Raw genomic sequence first — 20,574 nt, 5'->3', positions numbered from 1 at the left:
TGTTGTTACCCGCACATGTTTTCTGCAGTCTGTTCATTTAGAAGTCGGGGCTCCAGTTGCACATGAGCTTTCTAACTCCAAGATGTACAAGCTTGTCAATAAGCTGCATTGGAACCACTGTATTGAATGCTGAGCTGAAGTCAATAAACAACAGCCTGATGTAGTTGTTTCTTCCCTTCAGATGATTGAGTGAGAGGTGGTATGCCATTGTAATAGCACCCACAGTGGATCTGTTAGCCTGATAACTGAACTGTAGAGGGTAGAAGGTGGATGGAAGATTGCCGAGAGATATCTTTTAACTAGCCTGTCAAAACATTTCATGACATTTGAAGTTAGAGCAACTGGTCTGTAGTCATTTAGGCAGACTGGATTAAGTTTTTTGTGGAGAGGGATATTATCCGTCACCTTGAAGCAAGAGGGAGCTTTACAAGAATAAGGGAGGTGTTGAAAATATCAGTTAGAACTGAGCATAGTTGGTTTGCACAGCCTTTAAGTATTTTGCCCAGTGTTTCATCATTACTCTGACAGCAGTTATTTCTCTGTGTCAGCCCTTCCTGGAGAACATTTGCGTCATTGAGGATTCTATGACTGCTCCTAATTTGTGATCATCCACAAATTTAGTTGGCCAGAGGCTATTGACATTGGCCTTGATTTCAGAAAAGTAAATGTGAAAAAAGAGTGGTCCCAGGACCGATCCCTGAGGGATTTCGCTTATGACTGACCTCTTTTTAGAGGGGAATTGACGAAACCAGATTGGATTGGGTCCAGTGTCTAGTGGTTTCCTATGTCATTATTGATCATTTCCATGATAATTCTTTCCATGGCTTTGCATATGAGACTAGTGAGACTTATGGGTCTGTAATTTCCAGGATCTGTAGATGTACCACCTTTGTGCAGAGGGATTACTGTTGCTGTTCTCCATTTATGAGGCATGAAGCCTGTATGGAGGCTACAGTTAAATAGCATTTCCAGAGTGCTTGATAGGTAATCTTTCATGCTTTATAGAAGGCCTCTTGGTATATAGTCTGGGCCCATAGATGCAGTGTTCCTGGCCTTAGAGAGAACATTAAGGACTTGCTCCCTAGTGATAGTAAGGGGAGTTATATTTGATGGTATTTTCTTAGGGAAGGTTGAATGGAGGAAAGACGGGTAAAGCTGAAGCTGATTTTGTTGGCTATACCTTGTGACTCAGTATAGGTGGCTTAATTAGCATTAAGCTCTGTATACAATCGTGTATTTGCGGACATAGCTGGAAAGTGTCTTGTGGTTGTCCTTGGCCTGGGAGCCAAATTTACATCAGATTTGGCTTTGGTAGACTTTATTTGTCCTCTGTGTTTGTTTAGTTTGATTAGAGTGTTTTTTTTCCTACTGGGTGCTACATCTCTTAAGTTTTGCCAGGAGTTTCTTCCTTCTGTTATACACCCTATTGATGTTGTGATTCCACCAGGGTGGCTTGTTTTTTGAGTTCGTGCTGTACTTCTTCCTGTTGGGTACAGCTGCGTTTATACAGCTATTAATATGCTTGTACAGGGATTCTGTGAACAGCTCAGGGTAGGCAGCAGTATTCTCAGGGTTTATGGGGGCTTGAAATTTTGCCAGGTTATCACTTAATAGTAGAAAGTTAGCCTTAGAGTAGTTCCTGAATATTCTAGGGTTAGCTGGGCTTCCATGTTTTATTTTTACCTCAAAGGAGACCATTTTGTGGTCTGACCTTACCAGAGAATGCATAAAACTAGAGGTGTGCAGCCCTCTCCCATATTAGTGAGGACTATATCCAGTATGTTTGCACCCTGGTTGGTTCATAGGTTCATAGGTTCATACTAGGCTATCTGCCCTAGGGCATTTATAAGCCTAGCCAGAGTGTGTATGGCTTTCGCCACCCATTTTAAATTAATTTTGCTATGCCCTTTTTCAATGTTAGTATACTGTGCCTCTGTCTAACAGTGACACAGAAGTGATCCCCGGGGTAAACCTACGTTCTCCCATCCACTCATCAATATTCCTCTTGAAGAGAGTCAATGAGGGACTCTGCGTAACCTGGACTGGGATTTTATTCCAGAGTGAAGGGAGCCTCTGGGTTATGAATCTGTCCCTCCAGCATGTCCTATTTATTTCAGTGCTGAGGTTTAAGTCCCTCGAGCGCGTAGCTCGATGGGATTTGGATTTTCTGAGGTGCAGCATGTCCATTAATTCCGGGTTGGACATGGCTTTATACGTCAGGCACAGATCACCTCTGAGCAGGTGGTATGCCACTGAGTAGAGCTGGAGTTTCTTTAACCGGGCAGCATACGGCATCTGTTTGAGCCCCTTGATCCTCTTGATGAGGTACTTTTGGGGTCTTTCCAGTTGCTGCAGGTGTCTGGTAAGGTATATCCCAAAAGGGGCATTGTACTCAATTATGGGCCTGATGAGGGATGAGTAAAGAGGCACGATGACCTCCCCTGATCTAGATGTGAATCCCTTCATGATTAGGTGGGCTATATAAAATGTTTTTCTAACCACTTCGGCCACGTGGTTGTCAAACGAGAGATTGCTATCAACTTGGGTCCCCAGGTCCCTAATTACTTCTTCTGTACTTAATGGATTACCACCTATGTGGTAATTTGTGGGCACTTTGTTTTTGCCAAAGGGGATGACTATACACTTTTGACGCTTAGCTTGAGGCCATGGCTCTGGCACCAGTTGTCTGTTTCTATGAGGCCCTTTTGGAGGATGCTTGTGTCAGCTGGAGAGTCTATTATGGCGCCCAGTTTGCAGTCATCTGCGAACTTGGTCAGCCACAGTCCTTCCATGTTGGCCTGTACCTCCGAGAAATATATACCGAACAAGAGAGGTCCCAAGACTGAGCCTTGTGGGACGCCACTTGTAACTGGTTTGGAGTCTGACATGGCTCCAGCTATTCTAACCATGTGGGTTCTGTCCTTGAGCCAGTTTGCAACCTATCTAGTGACATAGGGGTTTATATTTAAGCTGGTGAGCTTATCTATAATGCCCGAGTGAGGTATTGTATCGAAGGCTTTTGCGAGGTCCAGGTAGGCTGTGTGGACCACCTTCCCCTTGTCAATGGCCTTGGTGACTGTTTCAAAGAAATCAACCAGGTTTAAGAGGCAGGATCTGCCCTTAACAAAGCCAAACTGGGTAGGATCCAGTGTCTGTAGGTCCCCAATATCTTTATTTATAAGGTCCATGATGATCCTTTCCATAGCTTTGCAGACCAAGCTAGTGAGACTTATGGGGCGATAGTTTCCTGGATCCGTTGAGGCACCACCTTTGTGGAGAGGGACCACTGTTGCTGTGCGCCACTCTTTGGGTACATATCCTCTAGTAAGGCTAAGATTGAACAGTAGTTTTAGGTTTGGGTTTAGCTCTTCTTGGAGTTCATGTAGGACGCAGCCCGGGACACCGTCTGGTCCCATTGATGCTGTGTTTCTTGCTTTGGAGAGGGCAGCTCTTACCTGAGCATCTGAGATGTCAGGGGGGCAGCACTCTGCTGGGATAGATATTAGCCCTTTTGGTGGGGAGGGGGGGGGAGAAGTTTGCGCTGAACCTGTCAGCTAGGATGTTGGCAATGTCTGTGGGTTCGGTGTATTTTTGTCATTTTGGACTAATTCTGAGCATATTTGGGAATTCCCACCCAGGTTCCTAACATAACTAAAGAAAGCCTTGTGATTATCCTTAGTGTCCTGTGCAATTTTTCTTCAAGCTGGCCTTAGACGATTTTATGAGTGCCTGTAGTTTTTTGCTAATACTGATCAGAGATGCCTTCCCTTTTTGGGATTTTGCTCTGTCATGTAGTAGCTTCCTCCTTCTATTGTATAGTTTGTTTATGGCTGGGGTCCACCAGACAGGACGTCTGCCTTTGGAGGATTGGGTCTTGGCTTTATTTGGGATTGCATGATCCATGCATTCCTGAAGGTGTTCATAGAATGCATTTATAAAGGATTTTGTGGTCTGGGCCGTATTATCCACAGGCCCAGGGGCTTTGAAGGATTCCACCTCGGTTTTGAGGAGTGTGAAATTTGCTTTAGAGAAGTTTTTCACTGTGGTTTTCTGGGCATGGGGTGGGGTCTGGGCATGGGGTGGGGTCGGGATGTGAATATCCAGTGAGATTAGTTTATGGTCTGATCTTACCAGTGAGGGATACACTTCTGGTCTGGAGCATAGAGTCCCCATGTTGGTGATGATCAGGTCCAGTATGTTTTCCCCTCTTGTGGGAGTGGTAACAAGTTGTTCCATAGCATTTGAGTTTATAAATTCTAGGAACCTTTGGGCTAGGGTGTTGGAGCTAGAGTAATGCTCCCAGTCTATGGCTGGGTAGTTGAAGTCACCCATTATAATGGTGTTTGGAGAGATCTTCATATTTTCCAGTGTTCTCAGGAAGGCCGAGTGGGGTTCCTGGGTTTGGGAGGGTGGTCTGTAGCAGGCTATAAACTGGAAGGCAGTTTTACCCACTGTTAGTTGCACATGGATAGTCTCTGATGCTTTGTGCTGTGCCACCAACCTGGAGGTGTGGGTATATTTGACGAATATTGATACTCCCCCTCCTTTTGTGGTTTGGTCCAAGTTTTGGGGCCGAAAAGCATGGTATGAGGTATAACCTGGTAGTGCTGGGGTGCTCTTGAGAGCCTTGAACCAGGTTTCTGTTACTGCACAGATATCGATGTTCTCCATGCTAAGGAGAGTTTCGAGTGCGTGCATCTTGAGGTTTAGACTTCTGGCGTTGAGTAGCATTACTCTTAGTTGTATTGACAATCTGTTCGAGGGAGTTTTTTTTACAAAATCCAGGAATCTCTGTGCCTGTATGCTTGTTGTTGTTGTATATGATTCGCAGTTAATAGTTGGGTAGTCTTGCCCCAGATGATGCAAGGGTCTGTAGGCTTGTTGTAACATTTTCCTTGTAAATAACTTTTATATAGCAACTAGATGAATAGGGAAGGTCCAACACAGAGACTCACTACCCAATCAGAAACAAGTCAGGAATCAATGCACTCTGCTCCTTCCCTCACCAGGAGTAAAACATAAGGACAAGTTCCAAGCTGGCACCTATGACGCAGTTATTAGTCTTTGTGGTGATCAACAGTCTCCAGGAAATAATGTCCTTGTGCTCCTTCTCTCACCAGGAGCCAAACAGAAGCAATGATCCCAAGATCACAACTGAGAGGCAGAATATGGGTTCTCCAATAATTGGTGGTCTTGGAGTAGATGGTGTAGATTTTAAATGTAAGGTGGAAAAAAATGGGTTAATACCCTAACAGTTGCAATGTGCACTGAGCAGTTAGATATGAAAGAATGTGGTAACTTTAGCTAAGTGGGGAGCCACTAATTTTAAAAGAGCAAGATAGTTGGTGGGGGGGCACATTGTACACTGGCTGTATAGAATTCAGTGGGATGGCCAATACATTTACATAGCTGAAGGGGGAGTGATTTCACAAAGTGATCATTTTGTGCTTACTCACAGTAGCCAATGGAAGAGGAGGGAGAAGGAAATGTGTGATTAAACTGACATAAGGAGCAGGCAGCTAGAAAGACAATTAGTTTAAAAACACAACAATACCAAGGTGGGAGGGTGAGGAAAAATTGAATTAATGTGTAACTAAATGCCAAGAAATGCATAATAGTATCCTTTGGGAAGTCTTCCATCCCTGGTAACTATCATATTGACAACACACCCCTTAGAGTTGAGCCAGTAGTCAGAGAATTAGGGACACACACAGATATAGTAATCTAGCCTTTGATCATCACGTCTACAGTGGTGAGGAAATCATTCTATGTTGAGCAACTTATAGACAGAGGTATGGCATTTTAAGTCCAAGGAAGTCTTTGTTCCACTGTATTCGGCATTCATCAGACCTGTCATTGAGTACAATGCCCCCTTTGGTATTTACCTAACCAAGCATATCTAACAATTGGAACGTCCACAGAGGTTCCTCACTAAAAGAATACAGGGCATAAGTAATATGTCCTATGCAAACAAACAAACAGCACCAGAATGACCCATTCTAAAGACTTAAACCTTGCCTGTGATATAAATAGGACCTGCTGGAGAGATAGGTTAGTATCCCAGAGACTACCCGTCTATGGAACAAGCTCCCCATCCATGTGAAGCACAGTTCCTCCCTAACCGAATTCAAGTGCAACTTGGACAATTGGATGGGAAACTTGAAATTCATCCCTGGTTTGGCGCCTATGTCTCTAATGGACAGAGGTAACCTGTAAATGGTTCATCTCCCAGGCTCATGCTTACACTTATCAAGGGTATCAGAACTTGTCAGAGATTTGGGATGCATGGCTAGGCTTAAAAAGGCCCTTGTGATCGTTAGCCTAGTAAACACCTATGAACCTATGAGCCTGTAAGACACACAGCTGTGGTCCCTTTCCTAGTTTAAAGGCAACTAAAAGCAGACTACAAGTAAAATGCGGTGTAAAGAAAATAGGTTCATAGGTAGGTACTAGGCTATCGGCCCTGGGGCCTATGCAAGCCCAGCCAAAAAGGTACCCTGGCTTTTGCCACCCAAGAAAATTATTTTCCTGTGCCACTGTCGAGCAGAGCCACAGAGGTGGTCCCCAGGGTGAATTTCCTATCTCCCATCCAATCATCAAGATTTTTCTTGAAGAGTGCTAATGAGGAGCTTTGTTTGATATAGATAGGTAGTTTATTCCAGAGTATGGGAAGTCTCTGGGACAGGAATCTATCCCTCCGGCGTGTTCGGTTTATTGTGGTGACAATGTTTAGGTCCCTATAAACCACAATATACAAAATGTTAAGAAGGCAGTGAAACAATACAAAGTACAAGAAAGCAAAAACAAGCAACTTTTCCTCAGCAATCTGTGGCAGTCTGAGTGAGTTTATCCAGTAAAGCCAAGATGGCGGTTCAGTGGAGATTAAGAACTTGCTCTTTCCCCACTGTACTACTACCATGGAGTTGGTAGTTCATAGTTCAGTACTAGGCTAACTTCCCTGAAGGGTCATTTTAAGCCTAGCCAGTAACGTAAAGGTCAGAATCAAAACCTGTCTCTTGTGTTTATAGGTTCATAGGTTAGTACTAAGCAAAGTGCCATTGTAGGCTATTTTAAGCCTAGCCAATTACCCCATATGAGAATCAAACTCTGCACTGTGTATTTGTAAGGCAAACACCTAAACCATTATGCCAACCTCCCACCCCTGATGTGAAGATCTTGATCAGTGTTAGAAGACATTGTTTCAAGTGGCTGTTACCCTAGCCAGGTCTATTTATGATCTCACCTTACCTGGTCATTCATAAAACAAGAGCTTCCCTATATGCTAACTCCTTCATCATGCTATAGAAGCTGCAAAAAAATTATGTAAACCAGTCAGTACTGCATGGTGCTTTAAACAAGGAAGGGCATCTTATTCATTACATAGATTTACATGGAGACCTCATTTACCATGTAGACAAGACAAGTTCCATAAGAAAAGACAATCAACTGATTTTGTTTCTTTTGCTAAAGGCTGGTAGATAAAATGTTTTCTTAACAGTGACTTTCATATTGCATTTTTTTATGAGAACTCTGGCAAAACAGTGTAAGGCCACCCTAAAGCACTTTCTGTAAAAAACTTTGTATGCACAACCTTCTTGTGTAAATTGACAGCTTCAAAGCCATTAATTGGTCATCTGTGAACTATTCCTTTTCATAACATTACAGGTAGTTTCATTTTTAGATTCATAGAGTTTACAAGGCAGAATGAGTCCATGGATCACAGTTAAGAGACTAATACCCACTATTTGGGCATCTCCTGCCATCAGGAGGGCATTTTAGAGGTATGTGGTTTAACCTTGCTGTAGTAACATGGTATGAAATATGGAGTGAACAACAACACCCATCATGCAGTCATCAGCAAGGTTAGTTAGCTATGTGTGTGATTTAGTGGTGTGTTAATCTAAGAAACAGATGCTGAACAAAGGGGATCCCAGTTCATTGCCCTGAGGAATGTCACGATGCTGAACAAAGGGGATCCCAATTCATCACCCTGAGGAATGTCACGATGCTGAACAAAGGGGATCCCAGTTCATCGCCCTGAGGAATGTCACTGGTGACATTTTTGCTTTCTGAGGTGACATCTGCTATTTGAACTGATTAAGTTTTATCTTTTAGCCAGTTTGCTATCCATCTTAAAACATAAGGGTTTACATTTAGGCCTTTAAACTTGTTTACGGTTCCAGCTTGGGGAGTAGTGCCCAAGGCCTTGGCCAGTTTAGGTATACTGTATGAACTACATGGCCACTATCTATAATCTCAGTAACATTCTCAAAAAAATTTACCTCTTTAAGAAGATATGATCTCCCTTTGTCAAGACCACATTGTTATATGTCTTGAGCAATACAATTTTTACACTGTCGCGTTTGAAATCAGATGTTATACTTTCTAGGGCGTTGCAAATTAGGCTTGTTAGGCCAATAGGTCTGTAGTTCATGGGATATGAGGTGGAACTCCCTTTATGGAGGGGTATAATAATAGAGTTTTCTGTACCTCAGGAACATACCTTGCGGCTTTTGCTTAAGATGAACAGTTTAATGTGAGTTCAGAGAGGGTGTGTTTGGCACTGTAAATTAAGCAACCAGGTGTATTGTTTAGGACTATAGAGGTGGTATTTTAAGTCTAGAGAATACAGTTAGGACACGTTTCTTAATAACCTTATGAGGAGAAAGAGATTCAGTAATTTGTGAAGCTGTAATTATTCCTGGTGTGAATCTGTACAAAATCTATGGATTAGGTAAGGCGAATCTAACACCAAATGGGCTAGGTTAATTCAAGCACCAAAAGGGAGATTGACTAGGCTTGAAATGGCTCGCAAAGTACATTAGCAATATCTTTAGGGTAGGAGTGGGAAATGCTGTTGTGAAATAATTCCTATCATTGATGAGAATTATTTCTTAATCATATGATGTAAAAAGAAGACTCTATGCGCATTTTTGGCTTTTTATTCATCCTTCACTTGGCAAGGTCTGTGTTGTGACAGTTAAGAGCAGGGTTTTGCAGCCTGGGAAAGGTTTGTGTGCTGAACTATCCTAATACACAAGACATCAGGCCTCCCTGTCCTACAGCTGTAGCTCTACTCACAGATTCAGAGATATGGTAAGGACTCATAACTTTTGATGTTCATCATTCTCACTGCTGCTGCAGTAGCCTTTGACTATGTGGGCTGCATCCTGCCTAGGATACAACAGCTGGCCAACTTCACAAAGCTCTGCCTCCCTTCCACAACTATACTTTGACTGCTGATTGTACAGCCACTTGAAGGGAAATCAGCAGTCTGAGTACATAAATCTTCAGAACTTTTCTGCCTATAGAGAATGTTTAAGGAATTTCAGTGCAGTTTACAACTGTAATTTTCTGCACATGGTCGGCTTGGTGGTCTGACCAGAGCATCTCTTGCTTTGGCTGTGCAGACGAGGTCCAAATTAAATTTAGTAAGATACCGTGCAGATTGCACCTGTGTAATAAGAACATCTATTTGTTAATGAGTGTGCTGTCTGTGTATTGTTTTAATTGATGTACTCTTTTTTTGTTCAAAACTTAGCTTTGTCATTTTCAACTGATTTGTCTAAGAAGCTAGAGTTGCACTGTTCATATTATATGTGATTCCGAAGGAAGCTGGAGTCAGGGCATTTGGCATTATTTGATTCGGCAGACAGTTGATCATCGTGCTGTACCGAATGACAGTCCGAGGTTCTAAGGAACAAATCCCTTAGAAGATAGTTGTTACTATGCTTGTTGCCAGGCAGAGTCAGCTGACCACCTCTGAGCCAAAGCATGGGGCAGTAATAGTGATTCAGGAGTTAGCAATACTCTCTCATAGTGTGTGTCTCTTGTTTGGATGCTGACTGTCAGTGCCTTTTATGTGGAATTTGCACGTTCTATGTTCTTATGGGTTTTTGCTGTGGTTTTCACTTTTCCCCTCCTCCATCCCAAAGACACCTGGTTAGATGGACTGGTGATGCCCCATAGTGTCTGTGGGTGTCAATGCAGTATTTGTGTGAGTGTATGTCCAGCAGTGGACTGATGTCCTGTGTACGACTGGTTTTCTGTGTTACACTTGCTGCTTTTTGTGATAGTATCTAGCTGCCTGTACCCCTGAATGTTGATGGAAATCTGCCTTAAGGAGTCTTATGGATCTTGGATAGATCTTTTTCTGCAGATGGGGGGGGGGGGTATTTGGCCCACTCAGTTTTCCCATTTCCTCATCTGTTGGGTTAACTTCGGATCCTATAACCACTCAGCCTAATGTTTGCTGTTTGTCTTTGATTCTTCCTTTTTCTCCAGGTTTTGAATCCCACTTGCAGTAAAAATAATTTGTATAAAATAAACAAACATAGTTAAATACACTAGTGTGCATTGTACTGAAAGTAGAAAGTATTGGTGCCATGCGTCTTATTTTACAATCAGTTCTGCATTTATGTTTCAGACATTTTTGTATTATTTTTTCCATGTTTCTGCTGATTCTGTTGTAGCCCTTATGTTCTTATGCTAGTCTTTCTTCTACAGGCTCATGTCCGTGGTTACTTGGTAAGAAAGCACTTTCAAAGTTTAACTGAAGAATATGCAGGTGTCGTAACGGACATTGAAGGAAATTGTGACAGTCTGTGCTGGAGAGGAGCCTTCATCCCTATACCTTCATTCTATAAGACTGTAAGTTATAATTAAACGTTTGTTCTAAGCAGACATTCTCAGTAAAACATTTAATTTACAGAGGCTGCAGCTACAGGCTATAATGTCATTACTCACGTATGTTTCACGAGCAGTGCATCCAGCTGGTGAGTGTTCATGTGTGCGTGTTTCCAACCAGTGTATATAAGATAGGTGTATATTTTACCTAGCTAAAAAGAGCAACTTATGTGCCAGATGATATGCAATTGACAAAACATTTCTTCAAGTTACTTTTGAAATTCCTGGATCACTTAGCTGGGGCTTGGTACTGCTATTTTTGAATTACCAGTTATGAACTCCAGAAAGCTAGTCTGTTCTTAACATGAATAACACTTCTAATAAAAACAGGAACCAAGAAGAACACAACCACGACAGCCAAAGTCTCCAGTATCAGTCTTTACTTAGTACACAGAGAAACACAAGCACTTTTACGATAGCTTCATCAGGTGTAATGAAAAAGCACTACTTAAACACACCTTATATACAAAAATAATATAGTCACATGGCAAAAGCAATTACAAATTAAAAGAGTAACAACTATAAGCATATATACGACAATTTTAAAAACATACATATACATTTTATATCATAAAACAACTTAGAATAACATATATAGGACAAAACATACATATACAATTTACATCATAAAACAACTTAGAATAACCTTCATAGTAATGCATAAGTTTACTAAATAAAAACTATCTCCTTAGAGGTTCCTCTGTTTTATGCCTCACATCTCCTATTCTAATACTATCAAAAATTCTCCCAATAACTAAAAACTTAAAACTGTGTGCTGAGTCTGTATCATGAATATGTTTAGCCAGGGCATTTACACAATTAGACTTACTTATGTGATAAATATGTTCCCTTATTCTATCTTTAAAAGGCCTGTCAGTCTTATCTATATAACATTTACTGCATTTCTGACAATACGCAATATATACCACATGTTCTGTTGTTCAAGTGGCAAAAACAGTAAACTTATACAGCTTCTTTTGATCTGGATGGTAAAAACCACCCTCTGTGTCCAAAAACTGACAATGATTGCATTTACTACACGGTGTAGTACCTATACCTTCCCTATGACATTCACTAATCCTAGGATAACACAATCTCATTTTCAAAGATTTACTATTCCTAAACATGAACTTCGGTTCAAGGTCCACATATCTGGCAACTTCCTCATCTGTAGTAAGAGTATTCCAATGCTTCCTTATTATTCCCATATATTTAGCTACATTAGATGTATAACATAAAGGGACCTTCAACCTAGCTCCATGCATGTCTCTGTTCCTTCCTACAGTCCCTGTACTAGATGAACTAGTGTTCCTATCAGATAAATATGGTTGAGCTCTTGTACCCCTCTCTTTAATCACTGCTGCTACATTGGGTACAATAATATGTTCTTCATAGCCCCTATCATGAAGATGGTCAACCGCTATATTGACATGTTGTTCAAAGTCAGTTTCTGTTACATTCAGCCTTGAAGCCCTATAAATCTGATTTCTTACAACATTCCTAAAGATGTAGGGAGGATGTGAACTCTCCCTGTGCAGCCGATGATTCACATAATATTCTTTCCTATATAATTTTGTTATAATTTCACCTGTATATTCCCTAGTAACCTTAACATTTAAAAACTCAATATCAGACACAGAATGGTTACAAGTAAAGCATAGATAGCATGTAGTGTTATTAAGATATACAAAAAATTATTGAAACTGCTCAGATGTACCTCATAAGATAAAAATGTCATCAACAAACCTTCTATAAAACAACACAAACTCTTTATAAGGACCCTGGAGTACATAGTGGAGTTCCCATGCTACCATAACTGCACTGGCGTAGCTATTGGCACAGGCCGTGCCCATAGCTACGCCATTGCATTGCTTGTAGTATTGTTGGTCAAAAACAAACATTATGCTCCAGTACTATTTCTAATAACCTAATGAGCAAATCTGTTTTCTGTTGACTATAGTCACAGTAATTCTTCAAAAAATGTATTTATGCTCAAAAGTTCTTCATGGTTGGGAATCATCATAAATAAGGAGACAACATCTAAAGTTATAAACATACTCTTCAAATTGTTTTTAGATGTATAACCATATAAGTCTCCTAGAAAATGTTCTATGTCCCTAAGAATATGTTGTAAATTATCCAGTACAGGTCTTAAATACTTTTCAAGAAAAATGGAAACTGTCTCAGTGCTCCAGTTCCTGCCTGAAACTATTGGCCTTTAGAGGTGGATCTAACCTATTCTTATGGAGTTTAGGTAGACCCTGTATTAAAGGTACAGTGGGTTTGGCAACTAAAAATAGGAAAGTAAATCATCATCAATAAACGCCATTTCATGCAAACATTTCAAATAAATTTGTATATCATACATAATAGTAGTCAATTGTACAAATGTAATTTTCATATAAAAAAGAAGCATCTGCTAAGATTTCATTCATTTGTATGACATACTTGTCCCTGTCTAGGACCACAATGGGTCCACCTTTATCAGCCGGTCTGATGATAATATTGGCATTCATCTCCAGACCTCTCAATGATGACCTTTCATATCTAGATAAATTAGCCATTTTAAAATTGTTTCACATTGCCTTTAAAATTAAGGTCATATATGTCCTGCACACACAGTTTTTCAAAAGCAGTTATTAAAGAGTTCAATCTGGGTACAAAAGTACTTGGTTTCTTAAACACCAAACCCTCTAGATGTCTGGGAATCAAAATTAGTATCACTGTGATCTTTATACATCATTTTCAACATCAAGTTTCTAGTAAATCTCTTAATGTCAAAAATCACTTCAGTATAATCTGAGACAACAGATTATAAAAGATAGTCCTTTACTTAGGACTGTTAATTCTGTCTCCATTAATACAATATTCGAAAGATTGCAAACTAAACATTTTTCACATTTATAAAGGCTTTCTTTATGGTATTCTGTTGATTCACAGTACCTTCCCATTTGCGTTTCACATTGTTCCTGCTCTGACGCCCACGCTCCTGATTCCAAACTTTCTGTTCCTTCACCGGTAATGGAAAGTTCAATTGATTTTCCCCCAAAGGGACATCTGTATCGTTGATATGCTCTGTCACATTCTGCCTCACCTTGTCCGAATCCGAATGTACTAAAGCAGTCGTGACAACAACCTTATGTCGTGTACCTAGTTCTTTATTTGCAGAGTTGGAATTTTGCGTAGTGACATCATTGGGCGCTGATGAAACAACACGCCCATTCACATTGTCAGTACAACTCGTATTACTAGTTGTTGGCTGTGTTGCCACAGTAACGCTTGCTTTGGCCTGCGTAAAAGATACTCTGATATAGTTGGCAGCCGACAAATCATCAGTTCTCGGCAAAGTGAAGATATTACTCAGCTAGAAACCTTTGCGATCTCTGCAGATCTTAGAGATCTTGCCTTTTAACAATTTGTTTTCATATACTTGCAGGGAATTAATTAAATCTGACAAATAAGGTTCAAGTACCGTATCAGGATAGTTCTTAAGTAACTCTTCATACTTGATATTAACAGCTTGTATCAAGTTGTCAATCTCCCTTTTTGCAGCAGTTATCAATATTCTAAGATAGCTGAAACTAGTCTGCAAATTAAGCTTCTGCCATTCCATCAACAGTACATCATCACCATTGGTGTAAGAGGGCATTTTAAGAACACGTAAGCCCCTAGGTATTATTTTCTTTGCCAAACAAACTTCCAAATGTAAACGCTGATACTGACTGCGTTTCATCTTGTATAAATCTTTCTCAAGGACAAACAACTGCGTTTTTAAAGTTATTATGTCAACAGTCTCTTCAGACCCATTTGCTTCTAACATGGAGCAGTTGAACAAGGGATTGGTTTTAAGCTTAAAGTCATGTATAAAGTTATTAAGCCTATTACCAGTGATGCCAAGCTTATCAGGGCAGCTGTCCAATTCCACTATAGCATCCACACCTTCAACATTAGCCGTCATTGTGAGTAAGGAGGTAAAGAAAACAAAGCAAAATAGAAATACTAAAAACAATACCAGCAGTAACTCACAAGTTGTGTCCGTAGAAACAAAAGTAATAAAAACAGAAGTGTTATTTATACTAAAAACAATACCACCAGTAACTCACAAGTTGTGTCCGTAGAAACAAAAGTAATAAAAACAGAAGTGTTATTTATACTAAAAACAATACCACCAGTAACTCACAAGCTGTGTCCGTAGAAACAAAAGTAATAAAAACAGAAGTGTTATTTATGCTACAAACAATACCACCAGTAACTCACAAGTTGTGTCCGTAGAAACAAAAGTAATAAAAACAGGAACCAAGAAGAACACAACCACGACAGCCAAAGTCTCCAGGACCAGTCTTTACTTAGTGCACAGAGAAACACAAGCGCTTTCACGATAGCTTCATCAGGTGTAATGAAAAAGCACTACTTAAACACACCTTATATACAAAAATAATATAGTCACATGACAAAAACAATTACAAATTAAAAGAGTAACAACTATAAGCATATATAAGACAATTTTAAAAACATACATATACATTTGATATCATAAAACAACTTAGATTATCATATATAGCACAAAACATACATATACAATTTACATCATAAAACAACTTAGAATAACCTCCATAGTAATGCATATGTTTACTAAATAAAAAATATCTCCTTAGAGGTCTTGATTTTAACCTCAGTCTAAGTGGTACACTTTTGTTTAGCCCACTGCCTACATTTGCCCTCATCCTGACAATCCAAGTAGACTCAAGTTCCTCTGTTTTATGCCTCACATCTCCTATTCTAATACTATCAAAAATTCTCCCAATAACTAAAAACTTATAACTGTGTGCTGAGTCTGTATCATGAATATGTTTAGCCAGGGCATTTACACAATTAGACTTACTTATGTAATAAATATGTTCCCTTATTCTATCTTTAAAAGGCCTGTCAGTCTTATCTATATAAAATTTACTGCATTTCTGACAATACGCAATATATACCACATGTTCTGTTGTTCAAGTGGCAAAAACAGTAAACTTATACAGCTTCTTTTGATCTGGATGGTAAAAAACACCCTCTGTGTCCAAAAACTGACAATAATTGCATTTACCACATGGTGTAGTACCTATACCTTCCCTATGACATTCACTAATCCTAGGATAACACAATCTCATTTTCAAAGATTTACTATTCCTAAACATGAACCTCGGTTCAAGGTCCACATATCTGGCAATTTCCTCATCTGTAGTAAGAATATTCCAATGCTTCTTTATTATTCCAATATATTTAACTACATTAGATGTATAAGATAAAGGGACCTTCAACCTAGCTCCATGCATGTCTCTGTTCCTTCCTACAGTCCCTGTACTAGATGAACTAGTATTCCTATCAGAGAAATATGGTTGAGCTCTTATAGGTATATAGGTAGGTACTAGGCTATTGGCCCTCGGGCCTATATAAGCCTAGCCAAAAAATGTACCCTGGCTTTTGCCACCCAAGAAAATTATTTTCCTGTGCCCCTGTCGAGCAGAGCCACAGAAGTGATCCCTGGGGTGAATTTCCCATTTCCCATCCAATCATCAAGATTTTTCTTGGCGTGCTAATGAGGAGCTCTGTTTGACATAGATAGGTAGTCTGTTCCAAAGTATGGGAAGTCTCTGGGACAGGAATCTATCCCACCAGCATGTTCTGTTTATTGTGGTGACAAGGTTTAGGTCCCTAGAGCGTGTAGCTCGGAGGGATTGGGATTTCTTTAAGTGGAGCATGTCCAACAGCTCTGGGTTTGACATAGCTTTGTATGTTAGGCAGAGATCGCCCCTGAGTAGGCGATATGCGATGGAGTAAAGCTGTAGTTTTTTGAGACGGTCTGCGTAGGGCATCTGTTTGAGGCCAGTAATCCTCTTTGTGAGGTATTTCTGTGGTCTTTCCAGTTGTTGTAGATGTCTTGTGAGGTACATACCAAAAGGAGCATTGCACTCTACTCATCACTCATTAGACCCATTATAGAGGGGAACAATGACCTCTTTTTTTCTGGATGTGAATCCTTTTATGCTGAGATGAGCCACGTAGAAGGATTTCCTGACCACTGTGGCGATGTGATTATCAAAGGAGAGACTACTGTCCACCTGTGTCCCAAGGTCTCTTATCACATTTTCGGCATTAAGTAGACTACCAACTATGTGGTAGTTCATGGGTACAGAGTTTTTACCAAAGGGGATGACAATACACTTTTTGGCATTGAGCTTCAGGCCATGGCTTTGACACCAGGTATCTGTCTCAGTGAGGCCCTTTTGTAGTTTGTCCACATCGTTAGGAGTTTCGATTATGGCTCCTAGTTTGCAGTCATCTGCAAACGTTGTTAGCCAAAGACCTTCTGTGTTAGCCTGCACTTCAGAGAAGTAGATACCAAACAGGAGAGGACCCAGGACTGAACCCTGTGGTACTCCACTTGTCACTGGTCTGAAGTCGGATTTGGAATCCGCTACTTTTACAGTGTGGGTTCTGTCCGTGAGCCAGTTGGCAACCCATCTTGTGACATAGGGATTTATACCTAGTTTATAGGTTCATAGGTTCATACTAGGCTATCTGCCCTAGGGCATTTATAAGCCTAGCCAGAGTGTGTTTGGCTTTCGCCACCCATTTTAAATTAATTTTGCTATGCCTTTTTTTGAGGTTAGTATACTGTGCCTCTGTCTAACAGTGACACAGAAGTGATAGCCGGGGTAAACCTACGATCTCCCATCCACTCATCAAGATTCCTCTTGAAGAGAGTCAGTGTGGGACTCTGCCTAACCTGGACTGGGATTTTATTCCAGAGTGAAGGGAGCCTCTGGGTTATGAATCTATCCCTCCAGCATGTCCTCTTTATTTCAGTGCTGAGGTTCAAGTCTCTCGAGCGCGTAGCTCGATGGGATTTGGATTTTCTGAGGTGCAGCATGTCCATTAATTCCGGGTTGGACATGGCTTTATATGTCAGGCACAGATCGCCTCTGAGCAGGCGGTATGCCACTGAGTAGAGCTGGAGTTTCTTTAACCGGGTAGCATATGGCATCTGTTTGAGCCCTTTGATCCTCTTGGTGAGGTACTTTTGGGGTCTTTCCAGTTGCTGCAGGTGTCTGGTAAGGTACATCCCAAAAGGGGCATTGTACTCAATTATGGGCCTGATGAGGGATGAGTAAAGAGGCACGATGACCTCCCCTGATCTAGATGTGAATCCCTTCATGATTAGTTGGGCTATATAAAATGTTTTTCTAACCACTTTGGCCACGTGGTTGTCAAATGAGAGATTGCTATCAACTTGGGTCCCCAGGTCCCTAATGACTTCTTCTGTACTTAATGGATTACCACCTATGTGGTAATTTGTGGGCACTTTGTTTTTGCCAAAGGGGATGACTATACACTTTTTGGCTCTGGCACCAGTTGTCTGTTTCTATGAGGCCCTTTTGGAGGATGCTTGTGTCGGCTGTAGAGTTGATTATGGCGCCCAGTTTGCAGTCATCTGCGAACTTGGTCAGCCACAGTCCTTCCATGTTGGCCTGTACCTCCGAGAAATATATACCGAACAAGAGAGGTCCCAGGACTGAGCCTTGTGGGACGCCACTTGTAACTGGTTTGGAGTCTGACATGGCTCCAGCAATTCTAACCATGTGGGTTCTGTCCTTGAGCCAGTTTGCAACCCATCTAGTGACATAGGGGTTTATATTTAAGCTGGTGAGCTTATCTATAATGCCCGAGTGGGGTATTGTATCGAAGGCTTTTGCGAGGTCCAGGTAGGCTGTGTGGACCACCTTCCCTCGTCAATGGCCTTGGTGACTGTTTCAAAGAAATCGACCAGGTTTAAGAGGCAGGATCTGCCCTTAACAAAGCCAAACTGGGTAGGATCCAGTGTCTGTAGGTCCCCAATATCTTTATTTATGAGGTTCATGATGATCCTTTCCATAGCTTTGCAGACCAAGCTAGTCAGACTTATGGGGCGATAGTTTCCAGGATCCGTTGAGGCACCACCTTTGTGGAGAGGGACCACTGTTGCTGTACGCCACTCTTTGGGTACATATCCTGTAGTAAGGCTAAGATTGAACAGTAGTTTTATGTTTGTGTTTAGCTCTTCTTGGAGTTCATGTAGGACGCAGCCCGGGACACCATCTGGTCCCATTGATGCTGTGTTTTTTGCTTTGGAGAGGTCGGCTCTTACCTGAGCATCTGAGATGTCAGGGGGGCAGCACTCTGTTGGGATAGATGTTTGCCCTTTTGGTGGGGAGGGGGGGGAGAAGTTTGCACTGAACCTGTCAGTTAGGATGTTGGCAATGTCTGTGGGCTCGGTGTATTTTTTGTCATTTTGGACTAATTCTGAGCATATCTGGGAATTCCCACCCAGGTTCCTAACATAACTAAAGAAAGCCTTGTGATTATCCTTAGTGTCCTGTGCAATTTTTCTCTCGAAGCTGGCCTTAGACGATTTTATGAGTGCCCGTAGTTTTTTGCTAATACTGATCAGAGATGCCTTCCCTTTTTGGGATTTTGCTCTATCATGTAGTAGCTTCCTCCTTCTATTGTATAGTTTGTTTATGGCTGGGGTCCACCAGACAGGACGTCTGCCTTTGGAGGATTGGGTCTTGGTTTTATTTGGGATTGCATGATCCATGCATTCCTGAAGGTGTTCATAGAATGCGTTTATAAAGGATTCTGTGGTCTGGGCCGTATTTTCCACAGGCCCGGGGGCTTTGAAGGATTTCGCCTCGGTTTTGAGGAGTGTGAAATTTGCTTTAGAGAAGTTTTTCACTGTGGTTTTCTGGGCAGGGGGTGGGGTCGGGATGTGAATATCCAGTGAGATTAGTTTATGGTCTGATCTTACCAGTGAGGGATACACTTCTGGTCTGGAGCATAGTGTCCCCATGTTGGTGATGATCAGATCCTGTATGTTTTCCCCTCTTGTGGCAGTGGTAACAAGTTGTTCCATAGAATTTGAGTTTATAAATTCTAGGAACCTTTGGGCTAGGGTGTTGGAGCTAGAGTAATGCTCCCAGTCTATGTTTGGGTAGTTGAAGTCGCCCAGTATAATGGTGTTTGGAGAGACCTTCATATTTTCCAGTATTCTCAGGAAGGCCGAGTGGGGTTCCTGTGTTTGGGAGGGTGGTCTGTAGCAGGCTATAAACTGGAAGGCAGTTTTACCCACTGTTAGTTGCACATGGATAGTCTCTGATGCTTCGTGCTGTGCCACCAACCTGGAGGTGTGGGTATCTTTGACGGATATTGATACTCCCCTCCTTTTGTGGTTCGGTCCAAGTTTTGGGGCCGAAAAGCATGGTATGAGGTATAACCTGGTAGTGCTGGGGTGCTCTTGGGAGCCTTGAACCAGGTTTCTGTTACTGCACAGATATCAATGTTCTCCATGCTAAGGAGAGTTTCGAGTGCGTGCATCTTGAGGTTTAGACTTCTGGCATTGAGTAGCATTACTCTTAGTTTCTTATCCCTTGTGATACCTATGGAGGTGGGTTTGTCTTCTGAGCCTTGCTTAAAAAGGGCACTATGGGGGTAGCAAGAGCCTTTGCCAATATCCGAAAGCCCAGGTGTGACAGGTGCAAGCCGTCCCTAGCGAAGCATCGTGGCTTGTCGAGCATGTCATCCCAGGCTGACAGGCATTGGATCCCCTTTGAATGATACCAACACTTAAGCCAGTTGTTGAAATTGATCATCTTGTCTTCATATTGTGGCATCATTCTTGGTGAGGGTAAGATGCTACTCAAGGTCAGGGTCATACCGGCCTGGGCTACATGCTCAGAGAGCTCCTCTATGTCTCTTTTCATGTAGTCCAGGGAGGTAAGTCTCAGGTCATTCACACCAGCATGGACAATGACTGAGTCATATTTGTACTTGCCTTGGAGTGACCTGAGTGCTTGTGTTATGTGGCGG

At 41.4% G+C, this 20,574-nt stretch overlaps 1 protein-coding gene across 1 annotated transcript in view; it reads left to right on the top strand.

The window, feature by feature from the left end:
• IQCC (IQ motif containing C) overlaps window positions 1–20,574 on the top strand; it is a 258,336-nt gene that overhangs the window by 49,777 nt on the left and 187,985 nt on the right. Inside the window, exon 2 of the mRNA XM_044082574.1 lies at window positions 10,507–10,650. Within this exon, the coding sequence (XP_043938509.1) occupies window positions 10,507–10,650 (144 nt within the window). The remainder of the gene's footprint in view (window positions 1–10,506; window positions 10,651–20,574) is intronic.

This window comes from Protopterus annectens, chromosome 1.part1 (genome assembly GCF_019279795.1).
Source record: "Protopterus annectens isolate FY-2018-M chromosome 1.part1, PAN1.0, whole genome shotgun sequence".
Classification (NCBI taxonomy): Eukaryota; Metazoa; Chordata; order Ceratodontiformes; family Protopteridae; genus Protopterus; species Protopterus annectens.
Note: the sequence above shows the minus strand (reverse complement) of the source record. Positions and strands in the feature narration are given on the sequence as shown.